Consider the following 17,206-nt stretch of genomic DNA (forward strand, 5'->3'; position numbering starts at 1 on the left):
ATATTTGTATTAGTATAAATTTCAGGAAATATAATTATAATTATTTACAAATAAAGGGGTGTATATGTAATTTGTAAAAGTATCTCCAATATGTCGGTTTAATTTCCTTTTTTAGTACATACCGGTACGGCTATCGCCTACCCGAAACGTAACAACAACTTTACCCCGTGTCTGAAATAACCTAATAGCAAAATTATGAACTCAACGAAGCTGTGTTTGGTCGCCTTTTCCCTCTCTTTTTTTCTCCGGCGGCAACGGTTGATGCCTCTGTTCTTCTGACTTGAAATTTGAACTCAACTTCTCTTTCCTTTTTGTTAATTTTCTTGTGTGGTTCCTTCGTAACCCTCTCACTCCTTCTACTACTGGTCACTGTTTATGTTCTTAAAGTTCAGCCGTAAACAATGGGTAATTGATCTCACTCGTTACCTGTTCCTTTGATTTTCGCAGTTACCTCGTATCCTCTTAAGTAATGATTTTGTTTTCTTTCTCAAATGCCATCCAGAGAGTAATTCGACTGAGAAATCGCGGAAACAAAAGCGTAAAGAAGCTCGACTAGCTAAGCAGCAGAATCGGTTCTCGTCATGGATTCAACATCAGGTCATTCAAACTATACTCTTAAATTCTCTTTCCCTACTTGTTTCTTTCTTCGCTGGTTTCGTTTTTCAAATTAATTATTCGCTTGCAGAAAGCAAAATCGGAAAGAAGTCATCTGAAGCCGAATTCCGAGATTACGAAGAAATCAAAATCCCCAAGAAGTAAGGTTCCAGAAGGGAGAGATGATAGAGACTCGGATGTTGATGGTGAGGAGGATGGAAGCATTAAGCAGCCTCCGATGCCTATTGCAAAAGAGAAGAATGAGTTGAAGAAGGGAAAATCGAAAACGAAGTTCGAGGAATATCTTAAGATGGATATGCAGAAAGGTGTTGTTTCTGCGGAAGAGGATTTAGAACTGGAAAGGAAGCTCGCGAAGAAGCTCAAGGTGAAGAGTGGAAAATTGAGGGGAGTTGATGATGGGATGAATATATTGTTTGATGGGATTTCATCCGCTATGGATTATGTGGAGGACAATGAAATCCAAGATGACGATGAGAACAACAATAACGTAAAGAGCTCTAAGCGCAGCTCTGTGAATAAGAAAGGTAAAAAGCGGAAGTTGTCTCATGCGTCAGAGCAAGGGCCGGAAGAGCTAGTGGTGAGTAACACAGCTGTTGAAGGAGTTGAGCAAGTGGATGATACTCTTGCTGAGGTGACACCCGAAGAACCTTCTTTTCAGACTCCTGCATTCGATGGGTCTCTAAAATACGTACCTCCTCATCGGAAATCCGTTATTAGAAACGAGTCAGATGAATATACTCAATTTCGCAGATCGGTAAAAGGTCTGAGTAATTTTCATCAAATGAATTATTTATTTTAGCATTCTCTGACATTAACACTCTTCATACCCTGCCATCTTCTTCCAGGGCTTCTGAATAGGCTTTGTGATGAGTCCAATTTGGAATCAACCACGAGGGAAATATCCACCATGTTCAGGGTATGCTGTCCCCCACTTCTTTATCATGTTAAAACTAATGTAGACTGGTCACAATTGACAAGCAGTCCTCAAGAACAATAACACAGCCTTATCTGAACACCTGGATTCTCCCAAAACAAAAAGTAGTTGAAAGGAAGGTCTCCACAAAGGGAAATGCAAGTAAGCAGAATGAAGAAATGACATAAGAAAAGTGAGAGGGGAAAAATGAAAACTAAAAATAAAGATGAAAAATCAGAGTAAAAGGGAAGAAGAGAGCTTAGGAAATTAGGAAGGTTTTAGCTATATTTTCTTGGCAACATGCATCATTGCCCTTCATTCACGGGTTTCACGGTGTTTCAGTGAGCAAGGCATTCAAGGGGGGTGAAAAAGCAAAGCTACACCAACCAAGGTGACATCTAGATGCCTGGGCAGCACCTTGAGCACTATGCCTCTAATAGGCTCAATATGCATCATACTTGACACAGGACTAGGTTATGCATGTCATTCTTCACAATCTTACCTATGATAATTTCTGCTCTGCCCCAGTTCTTTTAACTCCTTCAACTGGGATTCAATCACTCCTTACCGGGGAATACCCAAACCTATGCTGCGCATGGCCAAACCACCTCAAATATCGTACTTTCAGCTTGTCAATGATCACAACAACTCCCACATAAGCTCCAATTTGTGGCATATCAATCTTAACATCCTCATATGTGCAACTCAAAGCTTGCCATATGTCACTTCTCAACCTTTGGGTCCAACAATGGTAAATAACTTCAATTGGTTCTCAGATTTACAGGAAATTTCAGAAAAAAATTAAGGTTAAATGCATAGTAGTAGTTTCTGGATATGTTCAATGCATCAGTGGTGTACACAAAGCTTGAGGCCCTATAGTTACCTTTTTTTTTTTTTCCATAATTATTTATTTCACGTTGAAATTTGATGTTTGGTCATTAAATTGTTCACTTGTAACTTCAAACTATTTAATCTGAACCACTTGCAGACGGCTAGTCGCAGTATTGCTTCTCAGATAATCAGTGAGGAGCTTTTGAGCATCTGTTCTAAAGTACCTTTTGGCAATGAACAGTTATGAGTTCTACCTTTGCCCCATATATTTATGTATGTTGATGTTATTTCTTTTATCCTTGGATCTCTTGTCATTTATGCATTCTGAAAACTCCTGTTAACGCTTTGAATTTGGATTATTAGTATTTGTTTAACATGTTGAATTTTGGTGACAATGGTACAATGTGATCATAGATTAGACCGTCATAAGTTCATAAAATATTCCAATTGGAAAGATGAATTCAAAGCCATCATGTTTTAGAATAGGGAAAATGCTGGCATACTCCCTGACTGCCCAGCCAAGTGTCTGCTTTCTCCCTTTTGTGAATGTAGCCCATGCCCAGCCCTGTCCAGCTTCTGTTGGTGTGGTACACACTGCTAACTTGTGGCATGCAGCTGCATGCTCAAGCCTTACCCTTCAGAATATTTTTGGTGGTCTAATCTTTAGATCAGAATGTACAATCACATTTGACATGATTTAATTGCTAAATAGATGGTCATGATCGAAATCAAAATTTTAACAATGCTAGATCGTGAATTGTTTGACTGTAGATCCAACTATACAGTCATATTTGCCATAAATGGTCATGATCCAAATCTAGTATTTGTGAAATTATTAAGCTATCATGGTTGCATAATTTGTTTTTTAATTGGTCTTTTCAAAGATGATACTCTCATCATGTCTATTAATGGGGAGTTTGTGTAAAATGGTCTTTAAGTTAACTATCTTGATTATGTTATCAGGTTTGGGTATGTTGGTTGCGCAAGTTGCTGGCTAAGCACCTCAGGCTCAGATCCCAGTTGGCAAACTTAAGGCATCTCAAATGCTAAGTACCTATTCAAATAATATCAGTAGATAACTGATGTGACAGGTCTCACTATTGGATAAGATAAATGGAGAACCATGTGGGCTGGGATGCATTAGGTTATATGGCTCTCCATTCATTGAACACCCCCCCCCCCCCCCCGAAAACCACCACAAAAAAAAATCCAAATCCTTGTCAAGCTTAATCTGTTGGGTTTGACATGTGGGGTAATACTTTTAAGATTAAACTTACTACACTAGTCAAAGGTTCAAATTTGGAGATCCAAGAGGGACCTGCAACGTGGCAGACATTTCAGGACCTGTTGACGAAGGCTCTGAATGACCGTGGGAAAAAAATATCCCCATAGTTATTTGGCTAGATAAGTTGCCTAAAAACCAAATTATTATACGACAAAAAGTCAAGCACACGTTAAGGGAAATGATGTGCAATTTTCCTTGCTTACTGCACAAAACCTGGCTGCCATTAATCCCACGTGGTAGGAGGTGATATCCATCTAATTGTGCTTGTGTTCATTTCTTTGTTCCAGTCATTTGCTGTATCATATTCCAGTTTTGCCATAGTTGTGCTCCCTACATCCCTGTATCTTTGGAAACTTTCACTGTTTGACATTCTATAAGCGCTGTTGCTCTGAAATCCTCTTTTTTTTTTTGGGTTGGGGGTGGAAACTGCGACCGATTGCTGTGTTGGATTGATGGATTCATCATGTTCTTTTTTGTATTCCTGGGTCTTATTGTCTCTCCAATTACTAAATCAATTCTGTAGTTATTTTTGTTCTGTTGGTTTTTTTTGTTATTTATAAAAAGGCTAAATTTCTCTTTTTATTTGGTGGGCTTGCAGGTTGGCCTCTGTTCTTGCTGCTTTTGTTGCAGGAATGGCATGTTCTGTTGGGATGGACTTCAGTGCAAAGCTTCTTGCGTCTCTTGCAAAATTATTTGAGGTCTTGAAAGTTTGATTAAGCTTTATATCTTTTTACAACTTAGCTAAATATTTTTTTAGTTTCTAAAAAGATTCAGAGTGTGCTTAGTTTCTGGAGGCATAAACCTTGAAGTTCCCTGCTTGTTGAGTATTTTATATTTCAAGAGTATTAGAATGTGACTTTGGGGCGAGGTGAGCCCCTGCAGCAGTCGACCACCTTGATGCTGAAGTGATGCCTTGGCAAGGCCAAGATGGCTGGAATTTATTACCCAGGACATATTTTTGCACAATTTGATCTTATAAGATATAAGAGGTGGACCAAAGGTGATTTGGGAAGAGTTAGTGAGAAAAGACATGAATAGCACATGCTTGACAACTAATGACTTAAAGGTGAGGCTCACCCCCCCCCCCCACAAATAAATAAATAAATTAATTCAGAATCCATGTGTCTGATACATTTAGTTGAGGGTCATACAGGCCTAAATAAGGAAAAGAAAGAGAAAGGGAGTGCTAGATGAGCCCCTAAAAGTCAGCCACCTTGATGCTGTAGCAATGTGCAAGGTCATGGTAGCAAAGATGGCTGTAATTTATTACCCCAGGACATATTTTCACTGATATTTATCTTATAATAAGAGGTAGACCAAGGTGACTTCTGAAGAATTTGTGGGAAAAGACATGAACTTGACAACTAATATGACCTTCAAATAAAGTTGGGTGGCAGAACAGAATTCATGTGTCTGACCCATTTAGTTGAGTATAGGCCAAAATAAGGAAAATAAATTAAAAAAAAAAAGAGAGAGAGAGAAAGGGGGGGGGGGGGGAAGGAATGTATGGTATTGAAATGTTCAAGGGTACAAATATAGTTTTCAAGGCGAGGTGATAGAGGACAACGAAAACCAAGGCGACACCAGGACGCCTTGCTCCAAAGAGTGGTTAGGAAGCTTAGGCGATGCCTTGACAACTATGGGTACAAATAGGAAATGGGTGAAAATAATGACATTTGGAGGGGAAAATATCAGGTCTTGGGTTGACCAGGCAATAACTGGATGACTAATTTTTGTACACTGAGACATCCGTTGACTTTTTCCTGACCGACTTTTTTGATTTTTCAGGATGAATACCAGAAAGAGGATGACCTTTCTTTGCGGAATCTGACCCTTCTGCTATCATATTTGTGCATATTTGGCGTTTGTGCTAGGTGGGTAGCTTGTAAAATATAAAATCTATTTGTGACAATTGTATTTCAAATGGATTACTACATCATTTTAGACAGGAAGCAGATCTTATACTCCATTTTATGTTCCTTTCCTGTTTGATAATAGTACTGTTTTATTTTGATTGGCTGAAATTTTTGTTGCTCGAATTATGACATGGTTGTTAACATGACAGTGTGGATGACGTTCCCTATAAGTTATCTTGTGCTATAAATGTTAAGGACCACTACTTCTAGGTTTTCCATCAATTTCTGTTCTCACAACCCTTCCCTCCAACCCCCCCCCCCAAAAAAAAAAAAAAAAAAAAAAACACACACACACACACACAAAAGAAGGAACGACTTTTATTAGACAATAGACCCTATGATCTAGGATGAACTATGGACTTCTGATACGTATGTTGTAAAGTAGAAAGAAAGAAGTTTCTGGCTGTTTGGCAGGTGTTCTTTTTTAAATATTGTGTACGGCATCATTGTTTTGACTCACATTCAGCCTGGAGGATGACCCATTTCTTCGTGTTGAACAGTGATTTGATATATGATTTTCTGATACTGTTGGCCAAGCGCTTGACAGAGGTAGACATTTCTACCATTCAGAGGATATTAGAATGTAAGTCTCTTCCCCCTGCCTGCTCCTATAAATCTTGTTCACGTATGTTCCTATTAACTTTCAATCCTCCGACAACTGTTGTCTGAAAGAATTCAACTCCAAACACCTTTTCCCAGATTAGTGGTTTAGCTACATGTATCCAATTTCTACTATTGATAAATACACTTCAAAAGGGAAGAAAGCAAAATCATTTTGGTGTATTTACATTATTCTCCTTTCAAATTTTGGTTATTGTTGTTTTTCTTATGTCGTCAAATTTTGTGGTTCTGTTGATTTCTTTACCCAGAAAAAATTAAGTGTTTGTGTTCGGTGTTTTAAAAGCTGGGGGTATCAAAGCATTTGGGTTGCCAATAACATGATTGTTATGATCTGAATAGGCTGCGGGATGAAGTTAAGGGGTGATGATCCAGCTGCCATGAAAGATTTTATACTCAGTGTTCAGAATAGAGTGAATGAACTGAAGTCATCTTCTATGGTGGATGGCCAGCCAAAGATAGATAATAAAAGAGTATGTGCATCATTTATCTTGTGTATATATTTTTTCCTTCCCAAAAGAAATGGGTTTTAATGTCTCTTCCACTTTTTTTTTTCAAAATTTTCTTTTGTGGCTATCCTGGCAGACGGAGTTCATGCTTAAAGACATATATGACATCAAGAACAACAAGAAAATATCTAAAGAGGATTCTGCATCACATACATGGATAAAGAAATGGCTGCAGAAGGTCTTCTCATGTTGCACGTTATTGTTGACTTCTTTTACACTGATCGCCAATATTGTTTAAGTCCATAATTTTTCCAGCTTGTTTGGCTTGTAAAATGTTGCTTGTACATATTGAAAAGATCAGATTTTCAACATTATTGAGACTGCAATGGTAGGTTGAATTAGTTGCTCTGCAGTGGTTGGACCAATATGACTGGCATTTCTGTGGCATATTTGGCTTCCATACTTTTGTTTTGGAAACTCCCCTTATCTAAAGAGAAAGTGCTTGTATATCGTCAGCATAGTCAGCGTCCATTTTTAGTGGTGGAAGAAGATGAATGAGAAGAATTGGGAAACTAAAAATGATCTAGGGCTTCTGATCCATTTGGGTCCTTTACACTTCTATGGGTTTAGATAGTTAACCAAATTGGGTTGGGTTGGGTTGGTCAGTTCCACAGGTGTATATTAGATTTAAATTAGATTCACATCCAGTGGTCCTCCAGGACAGCTTGCACTCTCTTGAGTCTCTGAATGCCTGGCTCCATGATGCAAGCACCATTAGAGATTGTAGAGGAGCTGAATGCTCTTCTCCTGAAGGATTTAAAAAAACAGCTTGTAATTTGTTATCAGAATTCAGGTCTTTTACAATTTTATTAGTCTGGATCCTTTGTCTTGTTTGTCATGCTGTGTTACTAAGCTATATTGGGTCTTGTGTGCAGTTGAAAGTGGAAGATGTTTTACTTCGAGGGCTCAAGTGGAGCAGGTTGATTGATCCTAGCAAAAAAGGCCAGTGGTGGCTATCTGGCGAGATAGCCTCCTCAAGAGATAATGTTGAAGAGGTAGCCAACATCATTGATAAAGAGGTCCTTGAAACTCAAAAGTTCATGCAGCTTGCTGCAGCACAGAGGATGAATACAGATGCCAGGAGGGCTATCTTCTCTGTGATAATGAGTGCTGAGGACTATGTAGATGCTTTTGAGAAGCTTCTAAGATTGGATTTGCCTGGGAAGCAGGTGAATATTTCTTCTAACTCTTCACTCTCCTTTGTTGTTATTTTTTATTTTATTATTCTTATGCCACTTTCATCTTCTAATGCACTATTGAGTGCAGGATAGGGAGATCATGCGAGTCCTAGTAGAGTGCTGTTTGCAAGAGAAGGTTTTCAACAAGTATTACACCATTCTGGCCTCAAAATTGTGTAAACATAACAAGAACCATAAGTTCACTTTACAGGTACGCTACCCACTCATTAATTAATAAGAGAACATTACATCATCAATCAATGGACAAAAGTGTGGTTTAGGTGAATCAGGGGTGTTTTGGCCTGGTAGGTGTTGTATAGGCAACTTCAGATATTGTTAACTTCATTTTATGCTATTTTTATATACAATTTAAGTGCTAATATTAAGTAATAGAAATTCTTTCTTCTGATAAATGATGGACAAAGGTTTAACTGAAATGGAGGAATATGTTTTTGATAAATAATCAAAAGAGTCAAGTGGGCTTCATATTTGGCCTTCATTGGTCCAGTATTCATCATCTATTATTCACCTGTAAAAATCTGTGGGAGTTGTACCTAGTCCTAGTGCTGGGATCTATCCATTCTTTAGTTTTAGCAGATTAAAATTGGCTACTCCCATGATGATGACGTTGAATAGGATATAGGTAATGAATATCCAGTGGTCACCTATAAGTAAGGGACTGGCCATGTTGTCATTGTTAATCATTGTGATCCATTGAGAAAGTTGTTCATGACTTGAGTTTCTGTCTTATGCAGTATTGCCTATGGGATCAGTACAGAGAACTTGAGTCAGCAGAGCTAATCAGGTCAATGAATCTTGCAAGATTTGTCGCTGAGATGCTTGCTTCCTTTTCTCTCTCCCTTTCAGTTTTGAAGGTTCTCGATTTAAGCAATGTCAGTGAGCTGACTCCAAAAAGAATAATGCATTTCCGGATGCTCTTTGGAGCTATTTTTGAGTACTCAGATGCTATGATTTGGAACATCTTCACACGTATCGCTTTGACACCTGAGGTTGAATCTCTTAGAAGTGGTATTGAATTCTTTATCAAGCGGTACGTAGTGAATACCGATAATGCTCTCTCTACCAAATTCAAGGTTGCAAAAAAAGCCCTGAATAATGTCGATGGAGTCCTTATGTGAGTTTCTGCATTGTGGTCCTCTAATTCTTGTTGATCATGACTTTGTTTGTTTTAAGTCTCGGGATCTTGAAAAAGCTTCAGCTAATTCTGAATGTAAATTAAAGAAGCAAGAGTGTAGGGTGGTAAAAGGAAAAAAAATGACTCATTTGTAGTTTGTGATCAAAGTTTGGTCATGTAATTTGTTAATTTATTGTAGTAGTGATCATGTTCTGATCATGAAATTTTTGCTGTAATGAAACAATAATATTATCAAATTTATGGCCTTTATCAAACTATCAGGATGAACTGCATAATCCTTTGGCCTAGCGTATTATTTTTATCACTCAGTCTCTACTCTTATGAGATTTAAACGGAAATGGAAATGTATTTCAGAAAATAGGAATATATCCCGCTAGGTGAAAAAGATCCACTGTCTTGTGGTGTGGATTCCTAGTGACAGCTGAAAATTCGTTCAATTTTCACGGATCTTAATGATCCTTTATCATGAGAGGGTTGAATTTAGCCAGTGCCTTTCTTCAGGCAGAGTTCTATGGTGCATGCACACTGAGTTGCAATCCCTTTCCATGACCCCCATGATTGCTGCAATATTGCAGCTCAGTTGCCCAGTTGGGTCACTGATATGTGAAATATTGTCACGTAATCAGACACTTATACATCAATATTTGAGAGAGACTGAGTGTTATTGTAAAGGGATCAAAGTGTGACAACTTCTACATTAATATTTGGGTATCAAATTTTTGGTGGCTTAATTATATGTCTTGATCATCATATTTGGGTTTCTTCCAGTCTTATTTTCAATGTTCGAACTATCATTTGCCCTGTCAAAGTGGTTTTTCCATGATCTGGAGATGTTTACAAATGAAGATCCTCGAGCTATATTTTTGGAATGTGAGAGTATTGGATCATTTGAAAATTTTGTATGTTTCCTTTTCAGTTGTGTAGGTAACAAGATTCTTTGTTATTGTAGTCTGTCCCCAAGCTTGAGAGGTCTCCCATTGTATTGCATATCATGCATTTTGAAGTATTGAAGGTTGATGCCTATATTCTTTACCAAAAGAAAAAAACTGATGCCTATGTTGGTTTTTGGGGAAACGAATACCATCTAGCCATCTCAGGTATTGTGGTAAGGGACTGCTTAGCCACACCACTTGTAGCCATCTCAGAACCAGTGAGATTGGCTCGAAGCAAAAGCCATGAGGTCAGGCCTTCTTGATGCTCTCGGGAATTGCTTTGATTATGTGGAACTGGAGTCGGATTGTCAACAGCTGGTGCATATCTTACAAGATGCAAGCCACCCTATTCTGGTGGAAATTCTTCCCATTGTGGAAGACACTAGATATATAGCATCTAGGTTTTTGGGTTTTAAGCCTCTTTTTGTTCCTGGAAGGTTTAATTGTGTGGTTGACCTTCTCGCCAATAAGGCCCTATAGTTTTCGAGCACAATAGATTGGTCGTGTTCCACCGAGTGGTTGGTGGATATTTGTCACCCTCCCTCCCTTGCTCGCTCTTTTGAATTGAAGTATGGTTTACACACAAAAAATAAAAATGTCATCTGGCTATGTAGTTCCTAAATCCGGAAACAGGAGCACATGAATGTACTTACCTACCCAAGCAGCAAGACAACAACCAACTAAACTGATTGATAAATCTCATCCCATATAGAAATCAATCAGAAATTCTGTAAGATTGGATCAGTAATATTGAGAGTAATCTGGTTTCTTTCAATGAGCCGTGATTCCGAGGATTATACGAGTTCTCGTTTTGTTTCCTGATCATAACTTACCTTCTATACAACTAGGTATGGATTCTGTAATCTATTATTCTCATAGCCTAATATGTCTTGGTAATTCTTGCAGGTTGTGGTACCCTTTCTCCTAGGTCTAGGATTAGAGATAACTATCCTAATAACTATGCTATGTGTCCAGCCTTCTGCAATATCTCTTCTGCACCTTGCCATACTAATGCACCATGTTAAAGTGAACCAACCGAAGAAGAGAAAGATGGAAAGTAAAATTTTATTCAAAAGTTTGTCAGCCAAACCACAAGGGTTCTCGATCATTCGAGTTTCACACAAATTCTCAATTACAATTTAAAATGTAATTCAATTACAAGTTCAAAATTTACAAGTTTATGGCACAAACTGGGAAATCTTTCCCCAGTAACCAGGGCAGAGATCCTACTGAAATACATTAAGAACCTTACAAAACAATGAAAAAATGTGTTATTTTCACCTAAACAGAGAGATGCTTATGGAAAAGGAGAGAATCTGTTTCAGATATGAAGATGATCTTCATAAGCTCAAAGTCCAGACATTTCATTGTACATGTGATTCGCTCCTTCAATTACACAAATGCATTTCTTTGCTGCATATCAAATGACAAAACCCAACATCTCAGAATAAGATTAAACAGAAATCTTCATCCCAAAGAGAACCAGAAAACAAAAGGTAAGCATGCAATTCCAGATAAAAGAACAAAATAACGATAGTTACCAGGATTTACCAACAAAGGATCGAATCAGGCAATGCATTGGTTAAAGTAACAGGATCAGATGGTGGATCGCCTTGTGACAAGCACAGAGAAAGCTGCAAGGAGGGGATATGAGATCATAGCGAAGCAGGACCACTGATCCCAGAGGTCTCTTGTATGCCTCAAGTGCCCCTATTCTGTACGGGACAAGAGTCAGATAAATTAAGCATAAATTTGCCTTCGGATGAGGTCTAACAAGTAAGTAGCAATCACTTGTGCTCTCAAGAGACCTCCTGATCAAGAAACAAATATTTCCACAAGAAGCAGTCAAAACCCAAGCGTAGAAAGATGCAAGAGGCCAGACCAACGTATAGACAGCACATTCTCTGACCTTCAGAAGGCTTCATCAAGAAGATGTTAATGAAATAGTCTTGTGCATGCTTAATGCTGGTTGACCAAATAAAGAAACGCTGATCATCATCCAACACATCCAATATTCCTGTGCTCAATTTTATAAGAGTCTCGTAGCATGTTTGGAGTTTGCTGTCTCCTTCAATACAGCACCAACAATTGCTGCTTTCTCAAGACATTCAGCCTTGTGCAATGCATCCAACAAGACAATGCAAGTTTTGGCATAGATATTAAACCCTTTTAATCGAGTTTCCTCAAACAGTGTGAACGCATCAACTGCCCTACTAGCATTACTCAGTGCTTCTATTAAAACATTGTAAGTAGCAGAGTCTGGTACACCTCCACAAGCCCTAAACCTCTCAAATAAGTCATTAGCCCCTGTTACATTACCAGCCTTTGCAAGCCCCGATATCATGGTCGTGTAGGTGATTAGATTAGGGCTCAACCCTTGTTTCTGCATCTCTTGCCAAAAAACGAAGGCCTTGTTGAAATTCTGAACACGACAAAGACCATTTATGAGAATGCTATAAGTGACGATGTTAGGGCTGCACTTCCAGTTTTTCATTGACTGAAAGCATATGAGAGCTTCATTTATTTCTTCTGCCTTAACCAAGGCATCAAGCAGGGAGTTCCATGTGTACACATTGGGCGTTAAGCCTTTTTGCATCAACTCCTCCAAGATCAGATATGCTTCATCAATTCTGCCTACCTTTCCAAACCCATCAACAAGGCTGCTATAGACAACAACATTTAGCTCGAGTCCTTTAGATTTTGCTTCTTCAAAGAGCATATATGCCTCATCAAGCCTATCAATTTTGGCAAGTCCATCAATGACCGATCCATATGTAAAAACAGTGGGAGGATGACCCTTTGCTTTCATTTCCTCCAGCAACTGGTAGGCCTTGTTCAATTTACCAGACTTGCAGAATCCATCAATAATAACATTGTACACACGAGTATCAAAGACACAACCTTGATCTTTCATTGCATAGAACAACTCATAGGTCTCTCGTGAATGACCAGCTTTTATAAGTCCATGAATGAGAATAGAGTAGCTCCGCGCATCAGGAACAAACCCCCGGGCCCTAATTTCTTCAAACAAACCTCGCCCCTTTTCAGTCTCACCAGCCTTAAAAACGCAATCCATGTACGTATTAAGGAGGGTTAGATCAGGATAACAACCTCTACTGACCATTTCTTTGTAGATCTTGTGTCCATCTTCCTTCCTGCCAAACTTGAAGAAGTTTCTGATAAGAGACGTGTAGACAACAACATTTGGAACCTCACCGACGTCCAACATCCTCTCAAACAACCGATAAGCATCATCCACCCTGCCTTTTTTGCCGAGACCATCTATCAAGGAGCAAAATGTAACAGCATCTGGGGTGCAGCCCTTTTGCTTCATGCCTTCAAAGATACTCCAAGCTTCTTCCAATTTTTGAGCCTTGCATAGTCGATCAACCATTATATTTACAGTCAACACATTAGGGTACAAACCAGCTTCTTCCATCATATCACGAATCTTAAAAGCACCCTCAAGTTTTCCTGCTTTACAAAGCATGTCTATGAGAATGTTATAGGTAGAAAGATTTGGTGCTGCATCTCTCTTCATCTCCTCAAAAATTCTACAAGCCTCATCCTCTCTTCCTTTCTTCCCAAGGCAAGTAAGGATGGAATTATATGCAACCACACTAGGAATGCAACCTTTCTCTTTTAGCCGCTCAAGTAACCTGTAAGCTTCAGCAAACTTTCCAGCAGAGCCATAGCCCATGATCATTGTGTTATAAGCATACGCACAGGGAACGTTCCTATTCAGTTCCATCTTCTCAAATAGCTCTTCAGCTTCACCCAGTCTATTCGCTTTGCAAAGAACCCCTATCATGCTAGTATAGGTTACATCATCTGGCACAAGGCCTTGTGCTTTCATCTCATGGAAGAATTTCCAGGCCATATCTAACTTACCAACTTTCCCAAAGCAATCTATGCAGACATTGTAGAGAACAATATCTGCATCAAAAGAGTTACTCTTCATCTCATCTAATAAGGAGAGAGCCATGTCAACTCGGCCTTCCCTAGCAAATACACGAACAAGAGTAGTAAACAGATGCACATTCACCTCATAGCCTAATTCTTGCATCTGATGAAATAGGGCAAGTGCAAGATCAGGTTTGTGACCATCTGCAAGAGCACCAATTAAAGTTGTGTACGCTGAAAATGCAGGACGGAACTTGAACTTCCGCATAGTTTGGATGAGATTGAAAGCTTCCACCAGCATCCAAGACTTCACACAAGTTGCAACTAATTCCACATATGTGTTATTTGATGGTTCGTACCCAGCAAGACTCATTTCATGAAAAAGCTGTTCTAATTCATCAAAGTTTTTGTTTCTTACCATTATCAAGAGAAGGGAACTGTATGCTTCTAAATTTTGTACTTGATTGGTTTTTCTCTCTGCCCATCGAAAAAAATTAATTGCTAAATTTGCATCATTCAATCTCTTCAGGACTTTGATAACACATTCAGGTTGACCACTTGCATCTAGCTTAGATAAAGCATCTTCCAGTATCGATCCCCAAGGACCACTCATTAGAATGCCACAAACTGCATCTACTCGTGATTTTGAACTCTCTTCTTTTCCCAGGTTTTCATTTTCAACACCAGATGAGACAGTTACATCCCTTCCATACAAGCTAGGGGAAGATCCACCATAAGTGGAAGATAACATTCTCTGTATTATATATCTATCGAGGTAGGCCAAAGTAGAATGAAAAATTATTCCTGAAATACAAAACAAATGTTAGCTAGCAAGCAAAATCTTAAAAAGTAGAAAGAAAATATGACCTGGATAACAATTGTACTAGTTCTAAGAAAGTTTTTTTTGTCTTTTTCTAATTTAGTCTAAAAACCAATGATTGAGAATAGTACATATGGTACATAAAAGAATGACTTAGAACTTCACCACAATTAATCACCAGTAACCAATAAGGGTTGCAGCATCAAAAGTAAATCATGTAGAAGTGAGGACTGAGGGAAAGGACTTTTATTTTGAATATCGTGTCAAAATTGATAAACATGATGCTGTCTGTGCATATATACATGCATAAAAACCAATAAACCAACCAGAGAAAACAGATTATGATTTTTTTACCTAGTAATAAATTCAATGGCATACACTAACTACTCTATTTACCAAAGAGTCCAGCACAGAGAGATCTTGTGGAAATACGGAGCATTCTGTGGTTTTTTTTTTTTTTTGGGGGGGGGGGGGGGGGAGCTTAAATATTAGACATTGAAATAAATCAATTCCAGAAACCAAAGTCTATCAATGTCCTTTCAGAGTTTGTGATGTATCATAATCACTACAACAATGTGCCACAAAGAAAGAAAGAAAGAAAAGAAGATCCAGTATTACCTTGGTTGCTCAAGAGCCTTTTCATTCTGAAACTTCTATATAGCCTTTGCTTCTCTTTAGTCTTTACCTGTTCTTAACACTTCCAATAGGGAATCATAAGTATTGTTGAAGATAAAGTAGTTCAAAGGATAAAATTGCCAAGGAAACATACAATAGCACTGACTTCCTCTCTTTTTCTTAAATTTAATTTTTTTCCTGTTTTTAGGAGACAACAGAAGCACAATGGTCTGCATATAACTGCTATATGGCAGTCCATTTTGAGTTGATATGGAGTAAGAATGTTAACTGAAAGGCTAGCAGAACTGAAAAACATAGTAATAATCCTATTTCTAATATTGGAAGTTTTGAGTTCAGAAAATAATGCATCCCAACAAATAGTTCTTGGGTGCTTCAGCCTGTACTTTGAACTATGCTTTTATACATCAATATTGAGGTGATGGGTCCTAATCCAGCCTCCAAGCAGCAGCCGTTTTCTCCTGCCTCCCCCAAAAATCCAAAAAATGATGGTGTTTTCTAGGTGGAGAAGGTCCAGACAGACAGATTGGTCTACTACGTCAGTGGTTGGAATGGGGTCAATGAGCAGGATCAGAACTAAATATGGCTTTGGTCAAGTTGACAGTATTATAGGACTATATATTTTATTTGGGTGGGAGATGAGGAAAGACTAATAAGGCTTGGGACTAGCAACTGGATTCATATCATCCGCTTGGCATCATAGATTAGCCCTACCAACTGATAGGTTTTTACCTGACTCTCTCGTTATCCATCTTCTTACTTTCGAAGAACCAGAAGGAATGAAAATGGGGAGGTTTCACCATATTAATTGGTTTAGCAGCATAGTCGTCAAAGCACTAACCGATCCAAGGCGTGGGAGGAGGTCAGAAACTAAGGCAACAAAAAGGAGGTACCTTGAAAACTATGTTTAGTAGTACACCCATTATCAGATTAACAGTCTCAAATCGATTACACGAATAAGTGAAAGGGGCATTGAAGGATCATGGATTCGTTCTATGTCCAAGATTTTAAAGGCACCTAGGGCAAACTGTAAAGGGTCGTGAACCAAATAAACTCCCTGAGTATGAATCAATGTTTTGGGGGGAGGAAAGACGAGAACTGGTTAGTGTAATGGGGCGTCAACCCATCAAGAGAAGGTCAGCGGATAATCAGGTATGTTCAATAAAAAGCTTGGGTTTTTATTCTTCAAACGGTGAACCCAACCTTGAATATAAAACTAACCATACTATGTACATAGTACCTCCGCATTGGAATGAAATATGAGTTAAAAAAGTTGCTTATCTATTCAAAAAATCTCTCTTTTTCATTCCAATTTCTGTTGGTGACCTTTGTAAATGGAGGGGAGGTCAGAACCATTAGCTCATGACAATCCAGAAGCGAACGAAATACACTTTCATTCTCCCCCCTCTATTTCTGATGATGAAGCAGTTTATATTCTTAAGAACCGATTCTCATTCAACCACATAATGTTGAAGCTGTAAATAAACTTACTGGATTACTTCGACGCGAAGGGATTGGCTTTCTAAGCTAACACTCGAACCACCTGCTGTGCCGCCAAAGCAGGAAACGAAAATATGCCGCAGCCTGCAAACTCAGTTATTGACAACAGAGAAGATGAAGACGTTGACGTAGAGATTGAGAGCAATCCTCGATTCGTCGCCGTTGAACAGGGCTGAGACGATCAATCTAGGAGAGTGATGGGCAAAGAATGGGAGAGAAAGCAAGTAGAGTCGATCGGCGGCAACCAAAATGAACACTTCTCTCTAGTCATTTTCGTTTCTATTCAATATTTTCACTTTCTTTTTTTTATTTTCTATCCAACCAAACAACACTTTATATCTCTTTTCTTTAAAAGGAATTTTGAGTAAATGACAATAGGGTTGAGCGGTTTGAGCCA

General features: G+C 38.6%; 2 protein-coding genes across 6 annotated transcripts; one reads left to right on the plus strand and one right to left on the minus strand.

The window, feature by feature from the left end:
• Window positions 1-205: 205 nt before the first annotated feature.
• Window positions 206-9,327, plus strand: LOC149010057 (MIF4G domain-containing protein / MA3 domain-containing protein). Of its 2 annotated transcripts, none has more exons than XM_089162309.1 (13): window positions 206-405; window positions 503-597; window positions 686-1,376; window positions 1,461-1,531; window positions 2,517-2,599; window positions 4,243-4,342; window positions 5,433-5,518; window positions 6,061-6,143; window positions 6,521-6,651; window positions 6,764-6,865; window positions 7,563-7,856; window positions 7,954-8,076; window positions 8,621-9,327. In XM_089162309.1, exons 1-13 carry the CDS (start codon window positions 402-404, stop codon window positions 9,002-9,004), a joined length of 2,247 nt encoding a protein of 748 aa, XP_089018435.1. In that variant the 5' UTR covers window positions 206-401; the 3' UTR covers window positions 9,005-9,327. The 2 variants fall into 2 exon arrangements, with proteins under 2 accessions (XP_089018435.1, XP_089018436.1); XM_089162310.1 differs by having other exon boundaries at window positions 7,959-8,076; window positions 8,621-8,707.
• A 1,593-nt stretch (window positions 9,328-10,920) lies between these two features.
• LOC149010058 (uncharacterized) lies at window positions 10,921-17,098 on the minus strand. 4 transcript variants are annotated; one of them, XR_016174697.1, is made up of 4 exons: window positions 16,801-17,098; window positions 15,295-15,373; window positions 11,505-14,660; window positions 10,921-11,366 (listed from the first exon to the last, which is right to left on the minus strand). XR_016174697.1 is itself a non-coding variant. In XM_089163863.1 (3 exons), exons 2-3 carry the CDS (start codon window positions 15,317-15,319, stop codon window positions 11,983-11,985), a joined length of 2,703 nt encoding a protein of 900 aa, XP_089019989.1. In that variant the 5' UTR covers window positions 15,320-15,366; window positions 16,801-17,098; the 3' UTR covers window positions 10,921-11,982. The 4 variants fall into 4 exon arrangements, 2 of the variants coding, with proteins under 2 accessions (XP_089019989.1, XP_089019988.1); XR_016174696.1 differs by having other exon boundaries at window positions 11,495-14,660; XM_089163863.1 differs by having other exon boundaries at window positions 10,921-14,660; window positions 15,295-15,366.
• Window positions 17,099-17,206: the final 108 nt, after the last annotated feature.

The sequence above is a fragment of the Hakea prostrata genome, chromosome 7 (genome assembly GCF_041222555.1).
Source record: "Hakea prostrata isolate BN-2017 chromosome 7, UWA_Hpros_2, whole genome shotgun sequence".
In the NCBI taxonomy this organism is placed as follows: domain Eukaryota; kingdom Viridiplantae; phylum Streptophyta; class Magnoliopsida; order Proteales; family Proteaceae; genus Hakea; species Hakea prostrata.

Coding starts and splice junctions, on each gene's coding strand:
- LOC149010058 (XM_089163863.1), bottom strand. CDS start 15,319: ATGAAAAGGCTCTTGAGCAACCAAG. Junction 14,661..15,294: donor AAGGCTCTTGAGCAACCAAG/GTAATACTGGAT, acceptor TTTGTATTTCAG/GAATAATTTTTCATTCTACT.
- LOC149010057 (XM_089162309.1), top strand. Junction 598..685: donor CGTCATGGATTCAACATCAG/GTCATTCAAACT, acceptor ATTCGCTTGCAG/AAAGCAAAATCGGAAAGAAG. Junction 6,866..7,562: donor TAAAGAAATGGCTGCAGAAG/GTCTTCTCATGT, acceptor TCTTGTGTGCAG/TTGAAAGTGGAAGATGTTTT.